Source organism: Kogia breviceps, chromosome X (genome assembly GCF_026419965.1).
Source record: "Kogia breviceps isolate mKogBre1 chromosome X, mKogBre1 haplotype 1, whole genome shotgun sequence".
Taxonomy (NCBI): Eukaryota; Metazoa; Chordata; class Mammalia; order Artiodactyla; family Physeteridae; genus Kogia; species Kogia breviceps.
In genome coordinates, this window is record NC_081330.1 from 95482954 (window position 1) to 95506246 (window position 23293).

At 34.9% G+C, this 23293-nt stretch overlaps 1 protein-coding gene across 14 annotated transcripts in view; it reads right to left on the reverse strand.

Moving 5' to 3' along the window:
- The window catches only part of KDM6A (lysine demethylase 6A), a 209884-nt gene that overhangs the window by 19808 nt on the left and 166783 nt on the right, over window positions 1-23293 (reverse strand). For all 14 annotated transcript variants that reach the window (XM_059050561.2, XM_059050562.2, XM_067023730.1 and 11 more), the window contains 9 exons: window positions 18639-18768; window positions 17090-17195; window positions 16084-16289; window positions 13509-13573; window positions 13361-13435; window positions 12695-12843; window positions 5365-5479; window positions 2684-2871; window positions 1770-1911 (listed from right to left, as the gene is read on the reverse strand). In XM_059050561.2, the coding sequence (XP_058906544.1) occupies window positions 1770-1911; window positions 2684-2871; window positions 5365-5479; window positions 12695-12843; window positions 13361-13435; window positions 13509-13573; window positions 16084-16289; window positions 17090-17195; window positions 18639-18768 (1176 nt within the window). The remainder of the gene's footprint in view (window positions 1-1769; window positions 1912-2683; window positions 2872-5364; window positions 5480-12694; window positions 12844-13360; window positions 13436-13508; window positions 13574-16083; window positions 16290-17089; window positions 17196-18638; window positions 18769-23293) is intronic.

Here is a 23293-nt window from a genome sequence, read left to right on the forward strand (position 1 = left end):
TCTGAGGTCTGGGATTTTAACTTACACACTGCTATGTCTATCCTTAGAGCCTAGAACAGTGTTTGGTATAGAGTTGGTTCTCAAACACTTGTTGAATGGGATTTGATCTAAATCCCAAATATATTTAGGGAATTGGGACCAAATGACAGGTAGATTATAGGCCAATTTGTAAAGAACTTTCAAGAATTATAGTGAGGTAATGAGAATGTTCAAGAAGTTGCTGGATGCCCACAAATTACAGATGTTATAGAAGGGATTACTGCATTAAGCAGCAGTCCTGACTAAATGACCTCTAAGATCCTTTCCAATTATAAAACCCTAACCTATCCAAAATGTAATGAGTCACTTTCAGTCTTCATAGCTGTTATATATAAATAGTTTCTACACTGTACCATCACTTTACCGTCAGGTGATCTGAATCAGCCTCTAGTTTATGCCTACTTCTAACTTACTAAATATCTTCAGTGACTTTACGTAATTTTTTCTCCCAAAAGTAACCCTGAACTTAATATTCAGAGCAAAAGACCAATCTGAGATATAACAGGATAACCCCATTACCAATTACATTTATAGAGTATGGTACCTAAGATCCAACTTTTTAAAGGATTTGTACATTACTTGCTATGATTTGCTTTTTGTTACCTTTTGTCTCCCCCTACCACTTCTGCCCAGGACTAGAAAAACTAGTGCAAATGATAAAGGAATAAGATAATCCACAGGCATGTTACTTTAACCCCACAATTTCTGTTTGAATAAAATTTTAGATTTAGGTTTGAAATCACTTTAATAAGCTAGGATTCCTTTCAAAAGACAGTAGTTTGAAAACAACACATGCTGAACAAATTAATACAGCTGTAGAAAAAATACTTAAGTACTATTTTAACTAAGATGAAGACAAACTTATTTTATCAGTGGAGTATAAAGCAGTGTATTTCAAAATGAGTTTTTGAGATCAATTCTTCAAAGATACTGGTCAAACAAATACGTTTGGGAAATACAATACATTATAACCCTTCTCCCCCCCACACAAAATAATACCAACTTTACAGTCTCTAACACATTTTACAAAAAATTAGAAAATAAAGGACTTGGTGAACTTTAAATAATCCATTGCTTCCCATATTTCTTTGACCAGAATTCCCCACCTTTTGGGGTTAGACGTAATAGTGGTAGAAAACACAGTTTAGGGAAACACTGCTATATAGCACTGTTTGAAAATATTACTTCTAAATAGATTTATAAAATAGCTAGGAGAGAAACTGTGACAATAAATGAGAAGGTTACTGGGGTATATGTATTCAAATAACTTGAATTAAGTGTTTAAAGCAGGTAAGAAAAGGGACAATTATTAAGATGGATGATTTAATTAAAAATTTTAAAATTAACGTTTAAGTCAAATCCCTATATTAAATGCTAATTTCTCTGTACCAGAAAATATTTTTGTGATGCCATTCCCTCGCCCTGATACTAAGTGCAGTCTTTCAATATTAAAACTAAAGTTCTCCTAGGAATTGAGTGGTTCGGCACAGGTTTGTTTGTGAATCTGCTGGTTTAGAATTATTTGTGCCTTTGTTCCTCTTTGTACCATAGTGTACTGACTATGGGGAAGGGAAAAATACTTTTAACATGTGGATTCTCTTACATTACATCTTGCTAGACATCTGGACCATTTTGTTTTGATGTCAACATAAATATATGGGGGGAAAAGTACTGAATAGTTAACACTCCCCAAAAAGAGAGGGACTACAGCAGTTTTAGAAAGCACTTACTTAATCATTTCAAAAAGCTTTGGATCTGAGACCTTGATATTTCGTGCCATATTCCAGGAAAGATGAACCATGGGTACTATTGACTTCACACTTTGCAATTTGTTCCATTCGTACCGTTCCACTGCCAATTTATACTGGCAGGCTAGGAAAAAAAAAACAGTTATAAAGCAACCCAAAGTACCAAAGATATGAAGATAACCATTATCACCTTCTCAGGTGATATCATCAACACCAATTCTGAAAATCTCAAAACATTACAAAAAATATTTTTAATGTTTTTTTGATAATTGTGGTAATAATAATAGTAGCGATCATGTAAAGAGTGCTTACTATAACTTTGTGCCATGCATTTAATCTTTACCATCACCTTATTAATTTTATCATTTCCACTATACAGATGAAGAAATTGAGGCCCAGAGAGGTTATATAACTTGCCCAAAGTTGCAAAAGCCAGGTCCTGGTCCTAATCCAGGTCTTTCTGGCTCCAGAGGCCATATTCTTAATCTTAAATATCTACTGCCTGAAGGCAGGCATAATTCAAACATTTTGACATAACAGGGCTATTCATATGACATACCAGATAAAAGAAAAATTTCAAAGAATGAAATTTTGTACTTTGCTTTCTCCCATAAAGGGTTTCCTTTAAAAACCAAGCACTCTAAAAATTATTAAAAGTACCTCTTGTATATAAAGACATAAATTTGTTATTTGCTGAGATCTACAGTCCTGGATTTCTATTTGTTAACTTAGTATCTTGTACTACAAATTAAAATTTTACTCAAGGAGACATTCTTCCTCCAATTTTTAGTGAGTGATATTCCAAGAAAAAAAAGAATAAACCCATTAGATAGAATCCTTCATAAACTAAAGTTTTTAGTTTTTTTTTTTTTTTTAAAGCATATTCTTCAAAATACCTGTAAGTGGACCAACATTCCAAGCAATGTTGTTGCACCAGCCAATAGCCTGAACCCAATGCACAGTGCCTGCATTTATCCAGACCAAATCTCCAGGTCGCTGAATAAACCTATACACTGGAACATTTGCTTCATAAAGATCTTCAAGGTTGGGCCACCAAGAACCCATTAGGAAATTCAAATTATTTCTGGAATAAGAAAAAATATTGCAAATGGATCAAGTACTTTAATAAGCTCATTATAAGACTGAAAGACATTATCAAAGTTTTAAAAAATATGCTCATTCATTGCACTTGAAACTTACTGCTTATGCAATAAGAAACTGCAGTATGTCAAGTGAGTGAAGTTACAGTTAGGTAGTAGATGACTTATCCAAAGATCAGTATTACTACCTTCCACTGGTTTTTCAAAGATCCAAATGAAATCAAAAGCTATTTTAAAGTAATACTTATATATATATTAACCTTTAATTTCATTTCACTACAGGCTATTTTGATCAAACCCTTCTCCTTGGCACATCTAGAAATCTCTAACAGGTAAATGGAAGGTGGAGGTGGCATCAAGTTATCTAAATCCATAAATAGGAACGCCATGGCAGATATAAGTTCAATGTCTGAGGAAAAGCAGAATAGAAAACAGAAATGTTCTCTACTGCTGTTTTGAATCTTAAGCAGGAAAGGGAGCAGTACATCAGTCTCTGTACAGTTTTGATGACTAGTTGACTAAAACTATGCAGTTGAAAAAAACATTTTATCAAAAATGAACATACATGCACAAATAATAATCATCACCACCACCACCGATACTTTGGAAACATTCTAAAGATCATATTACTAAGCTTTTCCTTTAAAATCTGGCTTCTTTTCTACTTCATCATGATATGATACGAAGTATTTTTTAAACTACATACAGTGCAGAAAAACTTGCCTATAAAGCCAAATATGGTTATAAACAAAAATCCTAGTCCTGCTTAACCCATGTGTTGTTATAAAATTAGAAAAAACTTTCTAACCAAAAGCAAGCAAGCAATCAAGTAAGACCACCTAATAATCAATAGGTAAGTTGAAAAAACAAAAAATCAAACTTACAAAAAAAAAAAAATTCAAGCATCCTCTTTATCATATAGTCTAGTGAATGATTATTTCATGACAGATATTATCTAAAGTCATAAAACAAACTATACAAACATGGTCAAATCAGTTAATATCAAAGGAAGTATCCTTATGTGAAACAAAATTACACTGAAATGCAGAGGTAGCAAGTGCTATTTCTGCAACTTAGTTAAATTTACCTAACCCTTCAGACTTTAAAAAAATTATCCACATGTTCAAGCTTTTTAGACATTATCTGGCTGTTCTAATTATTCTTTATTCTCAGGTTACCACTCCATTCAGATAGGAAAGAAAACTAAATCCTAACAATAGTCAATCCCTACTCAGAAATAATGAACAAGGATCACTGTACTGCAGATGCAATAATATACTACTATCTCAAAGTTTAAGAAATAAAAATGTTCCTGCAGCACAGCAGAGATTTCCTACATGACACAGTTCTTTCTCTGCTACCAATAGATTGCTGGCCAGTATAAAGTAGATCAAGTTATTTCATCACAGCATTTGAAACTTTAAAATTCCACATCTTGAGCTTTCTTACATTAAAGGAAACCTATACATTAGATAGTAAAGACAATAAAAGGTGATTATCTTTTGCTTGTATATAAAGGAATTTGGGATTATTATGGTTGTTTTTGCAACTATATTTACACTTCATACTAAATCAAGATATTTATAGCAAGGATCTTTTAACCCAAAATTTAAATATTATAAATTAGTATGTGGAATATGTGTATAATTAGTTTTCAAAGTCTCTCACATGTAAATGTTTTTGGTGTTTTTTTCTCTCTTTATCTTACTGGGCTGGGGGGGAATAACACCTAATGTATGTATAATTTATGTGTTTAACCATAATAATTTTCCAATTTTTAATGGAAAAAATATCAGGTTCTTAAGTAATGGAGTATTTTTTTAAAACACAATAAGACAGATAATTAAATTGAAATCAATGAAAACAATTCCAAGGTACCCTTTAACACAAGATAATTAAATGAAAAGTTTCTAGGATCTTAAGGAAAGGAACATTTCCACTATGTGAATTCTTTGAATTCTAGGAAACAAAATCTGAAGCTGTTTAAATTTTATAAAATTCCTTTATAGGAAAAGTTGTCAATGTAGTTTTAAAAAGAATTTATATCATGATGATATAGCAAAGAGTAATATGTTCAAGCTTGTGTTATTAACCACCTATAAGGGTACTCAATTATAGAATTCCTTCCACTTGTAAAACCACTTATAGTGGAACAATTTTTCTTGGAATACAGATCTTTCACATGAACAAGTATTTACACATCAATTGTTTAATGAACCCAGTAAACAACTCAACTTTCTACCCCCTAAATTCAAGACTATTACTACTACATGAAGTGGTTTCAAAGCATCTTTCTTAAAGTATTCCCAATAACACAAAATAATAGGTTTGTAATCAAATCATTTTAAATGAATTTTCTGCTGAATGGTAAGTGAAAACTGGTTACATGCATTAGGATATCCAGCTTAGTAAGCTGCCCTTTACAGTTACTATTTTTGAATAATTATGTTTAAAGAAAATTCAGTTTGGAAACGTACTTTTCACAGAAGTCATTCAGAACACCCCAGTAACCTTCAGGAACAACAAACCATTCACAGTCACCTGGACCAATATTTATGTTAACTGAACAGAAATTGTTATTTTCTTGATGACCTGAAATGTAAAAAGAAAAAAACAATCAGCAGACAATAAATTCTATAGAAAAATGTGTCTTTAAAAATGAAACCTTGGAAATGTTCAACAGAGAATGCTCCAGTGGTATTCAATTGTTTATCTGTATAGCATTTTTGTGTCAAGTCTAGTTTTAGAGCTGAGTTTGGTCAACTCCTAACTTATTCAGTAGGAGCTTCTGTGGCAGACAACCTAAATCATGGTTAAAAGCTTAGGTTTTGAAGCCAGGCTCCTTGGCTTAGTCATTATGTGAACCTGGGCAAGTTTCTAAACCTCTGACTCAGTTTCCTGTAAGATTTGATGATAATGATTCTGGTAAGTCAATGGGTTGTTCTGAGGATCAATGAAGTAAGGACTGCTTCTAATAGTGCCTAATACATGGTATGTAATAAATATTAGCTATTATTGATATTGTTACCACTTCTTCCTTGTGAACTAATCCCCATTTCTCACAAGTAGTATTAGGACATCAGTAAAGAGGCAGGAAGTCTAATTTTCAAAATGTAGCTGCAGGAATGGTATCAACAAAGATGGCAGAGCAGGGAACTCTGGGGGAACTCGCCAGAAACACCAAAAAAAAAAAAAAAAAAAAAAATCTAGTGATAACTGTCAGAAGCAACCTTACAAGAAATCTGGACAATAAGTCAAAGGTTTACAGCAACCAAGCAACTGACAAAAAGAAAAGGTGACTTAAACACAGTAGGAGATCTTTATGTAACCTACCTTTTCTCTACCTCCACCACCGGTGTGGCAGTGGACTTAAAAGAGTAGTTTGTATTGCTAGTGTGAGTGTCCCTGGTTCTGGAGGGAGCAGAGTAATCTTGTTCCCAAAGAACTGTGTTCTTCTGTTTTGTCTACACTGCAGTTTCCCCAAAAGACTGACAGAAGGGACTTCTCTTTGTTTTACCTACCTCAGTACTCTATCAGGGCAAGCATTTCAATGGAGGAGGAGCCCCCACAAACACTGTAAGACTAAAGAACAAGCTGATACCACCAAGGACAAAAACAAAACCAAAACAAACAAAATAACCAGTTGGAGCAAACAAAAGACATGCCAAAGGCTTGGAAGGAAAAGCTGGGGAGTGAGATTTTAGGGGAATAAAGGCTTTGAAAAGTTCCTGTGTATACTGTAGAATTTAGAAGCCAAACACATATGCAGGGCAAGAGGTATGCTCAGAAAAAAACCTAAGAAGACCATAAACTAACCTCTTGCTGACCTTTAGGCTCAGTGCAAGCAAGGAAGTAAAAGCTAAAGTAGAGTTGTAAGCAGCATGGCTAAGTGTAGAAGGAGTGACTCAAAATGGAGGCAATCGGGACTTCCCTGGTGGTCCAGTGGGTAAGACTCTGCACTCCCAATGCAGGGGCCCCAGGTTCGATCCCTGATCCAGGAAATAGATCCCACATGCATATGCTGCAACTAAGACTTCGCATACCGCCACTAAGAAGCCCATGTGCCACAAATATGAAGCCGCATGCCGCAACTAAAAGATCCCGTGTGCCTCAATGAAGACCTGGCGCAGCCAAAGTAAAATAAATAAATAAATAAATAAAATAAAATTTAAAAATGGAGGCAATCTGCAAAGACCCAGAGAATTCTTTTTTGTTTTTCCCACTCTTCTCTCCTTTTTTGGCCACCAGGCATTTAAAGAAATCCCTGTCATATCACTGCTGAGATAATTAATAGAAAGGAGACTTCAGAGCCCACACACGACAAGGAATACAGTCTTTGCAAAAATAGTGTGAATACTATATATAAAATAGATAACTAACAAGGATAACTAGTAACTACTGTATAACTCTACTCAATACTCTGTATGGCCTATATGAGAAAACAATCTAAAAAAGAGCAGATATACGTATATGTATAACAGAAAAAAAAAATAGTGTGGAAAGTCACTAAACGAATAGATGACTATAGCCCACAACAAGCAACAACAACAAATCTTAGAAAGAGAGGAGAATCTGATTTCTGTAACTGCTTCATTATAATATTCAAAATGTCAAAGCACTAGCAGAGCATTATGCTAAAGGTACAAAGACTTCAGAGACTACATGACTACATCCTACAGAGAATATACTCAAATACTCGAAGTCAGTTTTCAACAAAAAATCATGAGGCACGTAAAGAAACAAGAAAGTATTGTTCAGTCACCGAAAGAAAAGGAAAAAAAAAAAGAAAGAAAGAAATTAACAAAAGCTATTCCTGAAAAGGCACAGACACTGGACTTACTACTAGGCAAATACTTTATATCAACTATCTTAAAATATGCATAAAGAGCTAAAGAAAACCATGTAAAAGAACAAAAGGAGGGATTTCCCTGGTGGCGCAGTGGTTAAGAATCCGCCTGCCCATGCAGGGGACACGTGTTTGAGCCCTGGTCCGGGAAGATCCCACATGCTGCGGAGCAACTAAGCCCGTGCGTCACAACTACTGAATGAAGCCCACGCGCCTAGAGCCCATGCTCTGCAGCAAGAGAAGCCACCGCAATGAGAAGCCCCCACTCACCGCAACGGAGACCCAGTGCAGCCAAAAAAATAAATTGAAAAAAAAAAAAGAACGAAAGGAAACAAGGAGAATGATGTCTCAACAAACAGAATATCAATGAAGAGACAGAAATCATAATAAGGAAGGAAATAAAAGTTGAAGCTGGAAAATATAATAAATGAAATGAATTCACTACTGGGCTTCTCAACAGCAGATGTGAACAGGCTAAAGAAAGAATCAGCAAACTTACAGATAGGTCAAATGAAACTATACATTCTAGGGAGAAGAAAGCAAACAATGAAAAAAACTTCACAGACCCTAAGAGACCTGTGCGACACCATCAAATATGCTAACATATGCATTGTGGGAGTCCCAGAAGAAGAGAAAAGGGCAGTAAGAATATTTGAAGAAATGATGGTCAAAAACTTCCCAAATTTGACAAACAACATGAATCTACATATCCAAGAAGCTCAAGGGGATAAACTCAAAAAGATCCACACTGGGCTTCCCTGGTGGTGCAGTGGTTGAGAGTCCGCCTGCCGATGCAGGGGACACGGGTTCATGCCCTGGTCCAGGAAGATCCCACATGCCGTGGAGCGGCTGGGCCCGTGAGCCATGGCAGCTAAGCCTGTGCATCCAGAGCCTGTGCTCTGCGACAGGAGAGGCCACAACAGTGAGAGGCCCCTGTACCACCAAAAAAAAAAAAAAAAAAAAAAAAAAAAAAAAAATATATATATATATATATATATATATATATATATATCCCCACTAAGACACATTAATAATCAAGCTGTAGAAAGGCAAAGAAAATCTAGAAAGAAGGAAAAAAGTGACTGTCACATACACGGATCATCAATAAAATAGCTGGTTTCATATCAGAAACCATGGAGGCCAGAAAGCAATGGCATAACACATTTAAATTGCTGAAAGGAAAAAAAAATTAACCAAGAATCTGGCAAAACTATTCTTCAAAAATAAAAGAGAATCTAGTCAATCTGCTCTATAAGAAATGCTAGAGTTTTTCAGGTTGAAATGAAAGAATATAAGACAGCAACTCAAAGCCCTGTGAAGAGATAAGGGACCACAGTAAAGATAACTATGTAAGCTGAAGACTCACACTCCAATTTTGAAACTTACCTCAAAGGTAGAGTAATCAAACCTGTGTGGTATTGACATAAAGACAGAGACGTAAATCAGTGGAAAAACATCAAGATTCCAGAAATAAATCCATACATCTATGGTCAACTGATTTTCAACAAGGGTGTCAAGATCATTTAACAGAGGAAAAAATAGTCTTTCCAACAAATGGTGCTGGGACAACAGGATAGCTATATGTAAAAGAATACTGTTGGACCCTTAGCTCATACCATACCCAAAAATCTAACTCAAAATGGATCAAAGATCTAAATATAAGAGCTATAACTATAAAAATCTATGAAGAAAACATAGAGGCAAATCTTTACAACTCTGGATTTGGCAATGGTTTCTTAGATATGACACCAAAAGCATAAGCAACCAAAGGAAAAATGAATAAATTGAACTTCATCAAAATTTAAAACTTTAGTGCATCAGAGGACACAATTAAGAGTGAAATGATAACCTACAAAATGGGAGCAAATACTGCAAATCATATATCTGATAAAAGAATTAATATCCAGAATATATAAAGAACTCTTGGAACTCAACAACAAAAGGACAAACAACTCAATTAAAAAATGAAGAAAGAACTTGACAGTCATTTCCCCCAGAGTAGATACACAAATGGACAACAGGCACATGAAAATCAAAACCATAATGAAAAAACATGTCATATCCGCTAGGTCAGCCACAATAAGAAAATAATGGAAAATAATCAATGCAGGTGAGGATGTGGAATAATTGGAACCTTTGCACACTGCTGTCAGGAATGTAAAATGTTGCAGCTGCTGTAGAAAGCAGTTTGGAAGTCCTCAAAAACTTAAACACAGAATTGCTATATGACCCAGCAATTGTAATTCTAGGTATATAACCAAAAGAAGTGGAAACAGGTATTCAAACAAAATCTTGTACATGACTGTTTATAGAAACACTGTAGTCACAACAGCTAAAAAGTGGAAGCATCCCAAATGCTCAAGTGATGAATGGATAAAAAATGTTCTATATCCATATGATGGAATATTATTTGGCCATAAAAAGAAATGAACCATTGATACAATATGGATGAACCCCAAAAACATGCTAAGTGAAAGAAGCCAGACACAAACGGCAACATATTGTATGATTCCATTCATATGAAACATCCGAACAGGTAACTCTATACAGCCAGAAAGCAGACTAGGGGTTGTGAGGGGCTGAGAGGAAGGGGGGAAATGGGATGACTACTTAATTGTTATGGGGTTTCCTTTTCGGCTGATGAAAATGTCTTGGAACTACACAGAGGTGATGGCTACACAGCATAGTGAATGTACTAAATGTGACTGAACTGCACACTTCAAAGGGGTTACTTTTGTTATGTGACTTTTACCTCAATAAAGAAAAATGTAGTTGCTCTTGCCATACCCTGTCTGTGCACACCACACCCTGACTCTTCTATATATCACAGTATAATGTGAAGACAGTACTCTTAATACTTACAACAGTCTCTTACCACAGGTAGATGGCTGGAATTGTCCATGGCATGGACTCTAAATAAAATTTACCTCTAATTAAAACTAGAGATGTTGGGACCCCATCATCTTACTAAAAACCTTTCAGGATAGAGCCTGAGAGCATCTCTAGTTTAGAACATAGACTGATCATAAAGTCCATTAAAGCAGGTTACATACCTATCTAGGTAACTCCGGGATCGAAGTGTTTGGCCCATGAAAAAGTATTCAAAATAATTTTTAAAAACTGAATGGAACTAATTAACATTTCTTCTAATACCAAGTTGTCTAATACAGTAACCACCCGAAATACGGTAATGTGAACGGAGATGTGCAGCAACTGCAAAGTACATATTGGATTTCAAAGACAATATAAAAAGGGGGGGAAGTCCCAATAATTTTTATACTGATTACATGTTAAAATGATAATATTTAGATACATCTGGGTTTAAATTAATTTCACCTATTTATTTTTACATTAATGTCACTATAAAATTTTAAGTCATATATGTGACTTGCATTATATTTCTATTGGATAGCACTACCCTAAGGGAATTCTTCAGAGAATTCTTTAACGTTCCATAAGACACTTCTGAAAAACTAATACCCTGTATATAAACCAACCAAAAACACCCCAACAGTCTAGACACAAGTGACAAAGTGATCTATCAAGTTTGCTTACCCCTTGATGTGTAATGAAAAACTGCATTCTTTGATGTGGGGATAATACTATTTGCATAAAATAATTCAAATTGATGAGAGAAAATTTTGGTTGAGATGAATCTTAATAGAACCAGTCCAATACTACATGCATAAGAAAAATGAACTCTAGAGAGTTCGAATAACTTGCTTAGCATTTACATTGGAATCTAAATGACAGAGCGGGGAGTAGATAGTCTTCTGCCATTTATTCCAGAACTGTTTCCACTTCATCCAATTATGGATAAAATATCACTAAATTAGGCTTCCAATAGCCTGAGGACAAAAACTACAGCCTAATCCTGGCTGTACATTAGAATCCTCTGGAGAACTTTTTTTTTTTTTTTTTAATATGGATGCCTGGGATCCCAATCTCCAGATATTAGTCAACTATATATTTTTTAAAACTTTACCAGAAGATTCTAATGAGCAGCCAGAACCGGGAACCACTGACCTACATTATCCAGACACAAGCATAGGCCTACTCTGAAACAATTTTTTAGCTACAATTAAATAACCAGATAATAAAGAAGGAAGCAATCTGTCTTCAAACCATGGCTACTTCAAGTAGCAGACAAGCACATGAGGGTGATATGCCTACCAATGTAGGCATTGGTACAACTGAACTCGTTATTACCAACACCCATCTTAATTGTTAAATATTTTGAACATCACCCTGTGAAATTTCATGTCAATTAAAGGGAGCACAAAAAACATGATACATTAGTATCGGACAGAATTTTAAGTCTAAAACCAGTGTAACTTCATTTTACAAATGGAGAAGAAAAAAAAAAGACCCAGAGAAGAAATGTGACTTGCCAAAGTGACAAGCCTAGTTAGTGGTAAAGTCTGGACTAGATACTATGGTGAGTCTAGTAATGTCTCCACATCAAGTGTCGGTGTAAACTGTACACCATAACCCAATAAGACGATTGCAACCTACACCTTCTTTTTTAAATGAAATAGAATGGAATAGATTAGAAAATGTATTGTTCTATGAAACTGTTTTTGTATACATACATGTGCACTAGGTCATAATATAAAATATATTTCTTATTGTGATTGTGGTAAAAATAAGTTTAGAAAAAACTGTCACACTGCAGTAGATGGCATCAAAAATAGTCTTTAAGTCAAAGGGACGTATTTTCCCAGGAGTGCTCCAATGACTGTGTTTCCAGATTACACTGCTATTGTTTCTGTGATGTTATATTTCAAAAAAGATACTACCAAGTGGAAAAATCTTAATAATCTGAGCTCAGTTCAAGAGTCAAATCTTGTAATCGAAATAAGCCTTTCAGTTTCATTCATTATAAATGGAAAGAATCCAGTTGTCTTTTTCATGTTTCACATTTTGATCAGTGTGTCAATGCGTTAGTTCATAAAAGTTACCTGGTGTTCTACTTCCTGGAACTTTCATGTATAGCTGAACTGTGTTCATACCCAGTATGGTATGACCAACGTGGCTTAGAAGATTTCCTGCTGATACGACACGCACAAAAGCAGGAAGTTTAGTCAGCTCATGTAGCTGCAACTTCCACCTGCAATAAAATATCAGATCAAGAGTGAAACCCTGCTATAAATATTTGTACAAGTTAACCATTTCTTCAAAAACCTTGTGGTCCAATCAGAAAAACAATCAAATCTATAAATATTTTACTTTTGCATAGGAAACCCTGGAATGCTTAAATTTTTTAATTTTGCAAAGAAAACTTCCAAACAAAAAGCATAAAAATTATTAAGTAAATAAAAGAAAAAACTGACTTCCCTATTTTTATAATTTTTGTATAATTCTATTTTATAAATATATTTTATATAATTATAATTTTATGATTATATAACTACATATAGAAGGGTCTTGATGAAAATTTGTACAATAGTTTTAAGTCAAAGAAAATAATCACAAAACCTAGCAAAAATAATTTGGCTAAAACTTGTATATCAACTTAGAAAAATGACAAGGAACAAAACAGAAGAGGAAGTTGTAAACAATTCTCAGTCTTGCTAATAGGAAACCTCTTTGCATCAGTTCACAGAAACACTACTATGAAGACTTACTTTTTGTCATCAGACAGGTCAATGTTGGTCCCAAACTTTATGGTTTTAAAGGGTCCTTTCCTTCTCCTCCCAGAACTTAAAAAGAGAGATAATATTAGAAACATGCCTTTTAAACAGAAATACTAAGTGGATATTACAAACGACTTACTTATCTGAAGACGTAGATTCATTATCTGAGTGGTCTTTATGGTGACTTCTTTTCTCATTTTCTTCCTATAGATTAAGCAAAAAGCAATCCAGCTTAGTATGTATTCTACAACCAAATATCCTTTCCATCATACAATTGAAAAGTTTACATATAGATCAGTGGTGTTAACTACAGACCTCTTTCACATGAAAATTTCTTCAAAGACCACATTAAATAGAAAGTCAAGAAAAGTCAAAGCTCACTGGCATGGTATCCAACCTCCTCCATCGGCCACGAAGTTATCCTGAGTTCTTCCTTATTAATATTCTTCTATAAGGGGAAAAACTAGAGATTCTCATTCGTGGCCCATTTTCAAGAGGAAATTTAAGGAAAGTTGAGAGGCCTAAGAAGTGTTAATCTTGATTATAAAAATTTCCTAAACTAACAGAGGTGTGTGCGTGTGTATGTAGCTATATATGTATGGAATAGATAGGGAAGGGGGGAGGGTAAGATGTTCTCTATTCTTTATTACAGACAAATGGAAGAAGTTCTTCCTAGGTTAAATCTTTTTCCCCCCACAATGAATTACACATGAATGATAAACATTTACAACTTTATTAAGTAAATTAAGTGTTGAATAAATATAGGTGCTTTTCAATGAAAATATTACTATTATTTATGATTTCTGTGTCACAGACATGGTACCTCTTAATACTATCCTATGATTTCTGAGTTAACTATACTTAGTGACATTCTGGCCTCCCTCTTTCTAAATGTATATATATATTTTTGTTTGTTTTTGTTTTTTTTTTGCGGTATGCGGGCCTCTCACTGCTGTGGCCTCTCCCGTTGCGGAGCACAGGCTCCGGACGCGCAGGCCTAGCAGCCATGGCTCACGGGCTTAGTTGCTCCGCGGCATGTGGGATCTTCCCGGACCAGGGCACGAACCCGTGTCCCCTGCATCGGCAGGCGGATTCTCAACCACTGCGCCACCAGGGAAGCCCTAAATGTATACGTTTTTTTAAACATTTGTCAAGTTTTCCACACATAATGGTCCATACCTCCAAGGCACACAAGAAATCACTGTTTCTTTGATTATGGATCCCTTTCCATTTAAGTACTGTGCCTCTCATCTTCTTCCAAATACTCCTTTGATGATCTCTGAATCCTGCTTACTATCTATTCTTTTCTGACCGTAATACTACCACAGAATTGAAGTATCTCAAAAGTTTGAACCAGAGAGATTTATATGGACAACAAATTCACTGCAATTCATGAAAGTTGCAGGATAGTTTTTATTAAATGAATTTCTCTATAGGATATGGGGAGTGGTAGTAAGAAAGGAACACAAATATATGATTAGCAGGTACAAATATTGCCTTGATTGAAAATGTGAACTCAGGGCAAAATTTTAAACAGAGATAAGCAAATCTAATGAACTACAAATTAAAGACTTGCAGGTGCATATTAAATTTCAGCTGTGGGATATGTACAGAACAACTTAGTACAGATAAGTGTTTGAGTAATACATTTAATAAACTCACTTTTATGGATTTATTTTTATTTATTATTATTATTTTTTGTGGTACACGGGCCTCTCACTGTTGTGGTCTCTCCTGTTGCGGAGCACAGGCTCCGGACGTGCAGGCTCAGCGGCCATGTCTCACGGGCCCAGCCGCTCCGCGGCATGTGGGATCTTCCCGGACCGGGGCACGAACCTGTGTCCCCTGCATTGGCAGGCAGATTCTCAACCACTGTGCCACCAGGGAAGCCCTATGGATGTTTTATGTTCACTTCATAGGAGAATTCAAAGTTCTCATTTCTTTGCTAAAGGATTTTAATAATGCCTCATTGCTGAAAGTCCTATGAGTCTTTTAATAATAATCCTGATTATTTTTCAGTTTTATTCTTTTATTTTCTGTATATTTTGAAATAATTTATGCCTCTCCTGGAGTTTTCTCTTTCAAACCGAGATGGGTAATGATGCTTCTTGGGGGAGTTATAAATCAGATAATACTAACCTCGTAGAGTTTAATGGGAAGGAATAAGACAAGGGACTCTGCAAGCATAAAGCAAACTTAAGATTTAGTTTAGCCTCTAATATCAGTGGTTCCCAATCAGGGATAATTTTGCCCTGCAGGGGACATCTGGCATGTCTGGACACATTTTTGATTGTCATAACTGGGATAGGGGTTAAGGGGTGTGCTATGGACATCTAGTAGGGAGAGGCCAGGGATGCTACTAAATATTCTACAATACACAGGACAGCTCCCCACAACAAAGAATTACCCAACCCAAAATGTGAATAACGCCAAGGTTAAGAAACCCTTCTCTAAACAGAAATATCCCAGAAAAGAGGAAGACATCTCACTAGACAGTAACAATACTTATCAACCCATAGGTTTGCTTAGACTTAGTAGTAAGAGCAAACCGGATAGCACTTATAAAGTATGTTATAAAAATAATAATCATAAACTATTTTATATAACATAAAATGAGATGTTTACAAAAGTAAAGTGCCCTTTCAAAGTAAACTATAAAATAATAAAACAAACGATCTCCAAAATAAAATAATCTTCAGGAAATAAATACTTACTCTCAATGATTCCTGGAAAGAGGAGGCCTGGTACTGTGCATATTTAGCAATTGTAGTATGAGATCGATTACTTTCACAGTGCCAGATTTTCTTCGTTCCAGTGGGATCCCAGTTTTCATCTGCTGGCTGCAACAACTGTGTCCTCACTTCCACCATGTGTTCATTGTTAGCTTCTACCAAAGTTTTGGTAGAGAAAAGTCCCAGGTCTTCATAAATAAATAAATGTAGTTAATAAATAAAATTATATTTGGAATAATATTTTTTTAACATCTTTATTGGAGTATAATTGCGTTAGTGTTACTTTCTGCTGTATAACAAAGTGAATCACCTATATGCATACATATATCCCCGTATCCCCCTCCTCTTGCATCTCCCTCCCACCCTCATATATACACTGCTAAATGTAAAATAGAGAGCTAATGGAATAATATTTTTTAAGTGTTGTGGTTTTTTTTTTTTTTAAGAAAAAAAAGGAAAATGTTTTATGGTGTTCTATCCAATCCCCCTAAAAACTAACCAGGGCCTCTGCACACCCTGAAGTTTGTGCCAGATTTGCACAACCATACGCTGAAGCCCTGGACCTAATCATCATGTCATCAACAGAGGGAGAATAATCAAGGGGCCAGGGGCTAAAGATTCACTTGTTTATTCAATCTCTGCGGGTGACAGGAACCACTTAGGGGGCTACAGTACTTATTAGTAATATCAAATTTTACCTATATTTTATCTTTAAAAATTTCTTCTATTAGTCAACCTAAATTATAATTATACAATTGGATGAAAATAAAAGTTAAATTAAAACACCATCAGTTAATTTAACCATTATCATCGTATCTTCACGTTATGGATTAAAGAAGTAATAAGTACTCTTTCTCTCTCTCACACACATATTAAAATGAAAATGTGAAAAACTATAAAATAGAGAAAAGTTTCTGCCAGTGCTTTAGAAGTTAATAGACAGTAAAGGAAATATATACACTTTTCCTTTTTCTTATTTAAAGCTTACCCAACTTAAGAGCTCCAGCAAGGCCACGTATTACTGTAACAGGGTTGTTTGGATTTGTACAAAATTGGTGTAATGGAGGAAAGAAAGCATCACGTTTATTTTCCAACTGTAAAATTAAAACATATTGTTAGAGCTCCATAAAGCAGACCTTTTAGAAAATATTATGCCAAATTTATATTCATTATTTACTGCAATTTAAATAAATACACCCTATGTGTTGTTATTCCTATTTTATGTTTTATAGCATTTTATCACTATGTCTTTTGATTCCAATTGTAATTAGTAACCACATACATTTCTCTTGTCCATTATATCTTGAACAAAGTATATGAGACAGATACAGAAGAAAGTCCTATCATCTGCTATAATGTGGATGAATCTTGAAGATACTTTAAGTGAAAATAAACCAGTTACAAAAAGAAAAATTGTGTATAATTTCACTTATATGAGGTATCTAAAGTAGTCAAATTCATAGAAACAGAAAGTAAAGTGGTGGTTACCAGGGGCTGGGGAGACCAGGGAAGAGGGAGTTGTTTTTTTAATGTGTATAGAATTTCAGATTTGCCAGATGAAAATGTTCTGGAGAGCTGTTTTGAAACAATTAGAATATACTTAACACTATGGAACTGTACACTTAAAAATGGTGAAGATGATATCTTTTATGTTATGTGTTTTTTCTCTTATCACAAAAGAGAGGGGAAAAAAATCAGCATTTAAAATAATATTACCAAAATGAAAGCAGGCTGAAGAAGACAACCCGTAAAAGATAATAATAATTTTGCATTTCCGCCCCCCCAGACCTCAGTATAAAAGTTTTATTACACATGTATCCCAGTGCTTCCCTTACATACTAAAGGATTAATACGATAACAGTTGGCTCCTAGAGGTTTGAAAATAGGGTCAAATCTCCAAAAACACTCAATAGTTTAAAATTTCTTCATTTGGGGTAGAAGTGGGAAGATGGAAGGAAATGGGGTAGGAGGACCTATTTCGGAGAAACATAAATAAGAGCTGCTTTGATTGAACTCTTATCAACTTCCTATACCACATGTCTAAATGTCCATTAAGTAAAACTAATCACCAGTTTTAAATAATCTATTAAGCTTTTTAATGACATATTTCTTATCAAATTTTATGTTCTCGAACGCTTTTTTTTGAAGGTAAATATCTTTTTTTAGTAGATGTATAAAACAGAATAATGTTAAGGTCCTTACAACTAGTAGAATGCAGATTTAAAACACAGCTTACTCAAAAAGAAGTTACACTTTTAGGTAGTTTTTGCCTAAATCTGCTCAAAACTGGGTGCAGTAAAAAGTATTTCTCACTACTGTAATGTAATCGCAGTTAATAGCTGAGAAGGCACGTTTTAAATGCTATTACAAAGTCTTTTTGAATACATCATTTTTTTTCCCCAAAACATTCAAGCTGCTGCCAATAATTCTAAAGTTTCCTAAAGGGCATCCAAATTGATTTAAAGCAAGATCTTATGAAAGACAGGTAGGTGCAAACACTGGTTTGATTTACTTCTAGTCAGTCAATTCAGACTCACATAAATACTAGGTGTAGGTGGATTCAACTTGTCCTTTGGCAAGGGAGGGTATGGTGAAGATGGTGGTCTTGGAGGCGGACATTTATCCAATAAAATGCTACTGTTAGATAAGCCATTTTTACCTAGATTCCTTAAAAAAAGAAGAAGGGAGAATAAATCAGCTGTACATTTATTTAGAAAGCAGAAAAAAAAATCCTGAATTAAGTCCTAATTAAATTACTGGGTAGTTGCAGAAATCCATGAGATTTGGATCCACCAGGAAAAAACTGAGAATAATTATTCATTTTAGTAATTACTTAGCTTGATTTCCTATATCTCCCACTGAAGAAAAGTAATAGAAAAGATACTACAACACACGAATTATTGATGACATTTCCTTATTTCGCTGGTAATTTTCCAATATATTTTCTTTACCTTAAGAACAAACACAAACTCCAATTTCCTCTCCACCAACTTCCACCACCAGATTCTTTCCATTAAATGTTAAAACAATAACTTGACCAAAAAAGGTCTAGGTAATAGTAAAAATAGAATATATCTCTCTTTCTATGTCTCATCTCAGTAACTATAACCAGAATATCTTAGTGACAATTCTCAAACCTGAAAAGACCTTTTCCTTTCTTTTCTCAAATGTTGGAAAGAATTTTCCATGTAACTCCTTGGCAAAATTCAGCAAGACTCCAACCTACTAAATTTTACAGCTAATTATACCAATTTTTTAAATGAGGCATATAGTTGCTATCCATTATCTGACACTCTATATAATGATTACTTACTAGTATTTGGTGTTTCTTTTTCTTTAATGAAGGTATCATGTTTGTTAAATTACAGATTATTAAAATATGGTAGAATCATTCCCAAACTGCAATTCTTTTAGTGTAAGAAAGAAAAAGAAAGATATTTCCAATTTCCTAAAGTTTCTACCTAACTCAGAAGATCAGTGAGATATAATTTTTTTTTTTTTTTTTGCGGTATGCGGGCCTCTCACTGTTGTGGCCTCTCCCGTTGCGGAGCACAGGCTCTGGACGCGCAGGCCTGGCGGCCATGGCTCACGGGCTTAGTTGCTCCGCGGCATGTGGGATCTTCCCGGACCAGGGCACGAACCCGTGTCTCCTGCATCGGCAGGCGGATTCTCAACCACTGCGCCACCAGGGAAGCCCGAGATATAATTTTGAGCCTTCAAATCATTCCAGAGTAACTAACCTACCTCACCCAATTATTACAAGTTTGAAACTAATCATTATATTAAACTATCAAATACTCTTAATATATTAAAATTTCAGATAAGAATTTGAAAACTGTAATTATTATGATAAGGAGTTTAAAACTTAGTAATTTTACTTACTGAAGAAGGAACTAGCAAATTTTTATCATAAATAATAGAATAAAGGTTGAATCAAAATTAATTTTCCTTATTTTGCTATGTTTTTCTAGCAGTGGAATTTTGTAGCTTTTGTAGCACTGGAAAAACCTTACAAATCAGCCTGTTTTGGTTGGCTCTAATGAAAACTAAGGCTTGAAATTTCACTGTTACACACTTTTGAGATGTTACACTATAGCATCACAGGTGACCCTTTTTAAATTTTCTCAACTCAAGTAAAAACAAGAGTTCAAGACAAGTATCAAAGAATGAATTAAGTTTAAAATAACTTTTTTTAAGTACGTGAAAATAGTCATTAAAGTGAAATTTTAAGTTCAACTAACATTTAAGGTTAAAGGTTAAATAAATGAATATTCTACTCATTACCAGCTTTCAATATATCTCTCCACAAAGTAGGAGTGCCCTGTACATTTAAAGATAGACACGGGCTTCCCTGGTGGCGCAGTGGTTGAGTCCGCCTGCCGATGCAGGGGACACGGGTTCGGGACATGGGTTCGTGCCCCGGTTCGGGAAGATCCCATATGCCGAGGAGCGGCTAGGCCCGTGAGCCATGGTCGCTGAGCCTGCGCATCCAGAGCCTGTGCTCCTCAACGGGAGAGGTCACAACAGTGAGAGGCCCGTGTACCGCAAAAAAAAAAAAAAAAAAAAAAAAAAAAAGATAGACATGACATCTAACCTCTTAAATTTAGGTATAAAATTGGTATTAATTTATAAACTCCATGGCAGTAGAAAATACTTGGCTGGGACTAGTAAAGAAACAATTCAAATATTATCATTAAACCAATGCCAAGATAAAACATTCACTTACAATTTCCAAATAAATAAATTTTCATGCTGAATTGTTTATCTACCACTCTTCAACTTTAGAATTTAAACAAAATATGACTCCAAATACATAAAATTTGTTTGCCAGAGCAGGAGATGGATGTACTGTATAGTATTAATATTTTAAGGAATTGGACCAAGTATTTTAAGGATATGGACTGAGTATTAAAACTGTACCATAAAAGAGCATCTTATGCTAGTTAAACGTGACACAAAAATTTAAGCTTCTACAACATTCTGGACATTGAGAAATGAGGCTAGAAAAAAGGGTTTGATTGATTAGCAGAATTCTGCTTCTGTCATTTCTACAATTCTGTAACAATTAAAAGAAAAAAAGCAAATGGGAAAGTAAATAAAACAAAGAAAGCTGTAGCTGCCTTTATTTTAAAAGAGAAAAAAAAAAGTGAGGCATGACTAAGGGAGCTGAAATTAACTCAGCCATTGAATGTTGCAATTACAATTTTTAAACAGAAAAGAAGCCAAAGTATTATAACCACCTTCTGATGTATAGCATTGACCACAAAGATGAACCCAACAAAAAGTCAGATTAAAAATAATGAACACTTTAAAGATTAACCACATATGTGAAAATAAGAGGGTAGTGAGAATGCACTATGCGATCAAACTGTATCTAGCAGTTTCTTACTGTATGTCAAAGATTGACTCCCTGCCTACTGAGGTCAAGTCTGGAACAAACAGGAATTTCCCTTAAGGAACTGATGTAGGTAGTAGCTGTCTATATAGTGACTATAACTTTTTTCCACTGAAAATGCTAATGCAAAGACAGAGATGTGGATAACAGAAACAGACTTTATCTTCTGAACATGTAAATGCCCAACACTTTATAATATTTCAAGCCAAATAATGAAACTTTAATACAACAATCCAAAGTGGAGAAAGGCATTAAAGTTAAAGAAGCAGGTGCTGGGAAGGATTTAGATATTATCCCATTTTAAATCCTTTTCTCCCATCTTGAAACTCTTTTCCTAAGCAGAGTAGAGTAAGAAGAAATTAGTCATTGCCCAATTATTTTAAATTTTGGCTTACACTTAATTTCAAATTCACCCTCATCATTTGGTAGAGAAATGAAACCGTGCTCTGTAGATAAACTGACCTACACTTTAATTATCTTTCGTTATGAAGTTCCTACACCAGAAACATCAAGTCTCTTGCACCTACGTCATTTTCCCCTTCTAAGTTCTGGACCCCTGCTCAGCTCAGGACACCATCAACGGAACAGAAATGGCAAACAACATGACATATACCATTTGCTACCTTGACTTTTCTCTAAGCCTCAGGAGATTTTTATCTCCAGTTTATCAGAGCATTTTTTTCTTGTCTCTTCATTAATAAACTGAGGCCTAAATTTACTGAAATAACCCAAGCAACCCCACAGGTCTATAGTGTTTTGATGTATCTAGCTACTACAAACTGTCTTTAAGAGTTAAGAGCTGACAATAAATCTCTAAAAATGTACTTTAAAATTCTGAAGTCAACGTTTATATACACCTCAAAACTGAGATGGAAAAGAGTATAATCTTTAATATATTAAACATCATCACACGTAGTTACCCATGGCATAAGACTTTATTAATGAAAACTTAAGGTAACTGCTACTGTTTATAACTTGTACCTCCATGAAACTCTTTCTGACAATGTTCTTCCAGAATACCCTTAGGTTCCGTACGGTCCATGATGTTAGTTTTGGACCGCTACATTTTCCCCCATTTTCCAGCAACTTTCCTGAGACTATAGAGAATAGAAGAGGGAGGAAGACCCTGCTCCAGGAGAGTGGCAGCAGCACTACCTAGGAAATGGGACAGAGGTCCCAGCAGCTGAGTGGAGAGCAGGTGGAGGGCAGTACAAATTGGCAGCAAGCCAAGGCATTGCATCCAAGGAGAGCTCAGTATAGGATTTGATGTGGATATTAAAACACGCCTATTCTCTTTAGGCCCAGAGTTGAAGTGAGTGGTAGTGTAACATCTAGACAAAAGGACTAACATAAAAACCTTATTTTCTAAAGAATTATATTTTAGAAATTCAGGGATCTCACTGTATGCTTTAGAAGAATTTAGCCTGACTTGGAGATCATCAGTGTGGTTTTAAGTCACTGACATGAAAAAATCTGGTAAGGCAGTTAAGATTAATTACAGAAGTTATCACATTGTAGGCCACTGAGGAAAATGCTGCCAGCAATGTGGACCCAATAGGCAATACAAAGAAAATAATAAAATATGAAAAAGATGTAATTTGTGCTTTAATCTGTGCCACAATAATTAAAGATAACAGCTGAATAGTTAAAAACAACTGACAGAAAATAATGAAGAGCAATGGAAAATAAAACACAGACCAGAAGGCATTTTAAACATTCAAACTCAAATAGTCCTCAAAGAAAAAGAACCATAGTGTATTTACAGTATTAAAGTTCCAATATCACTTAATTATAACT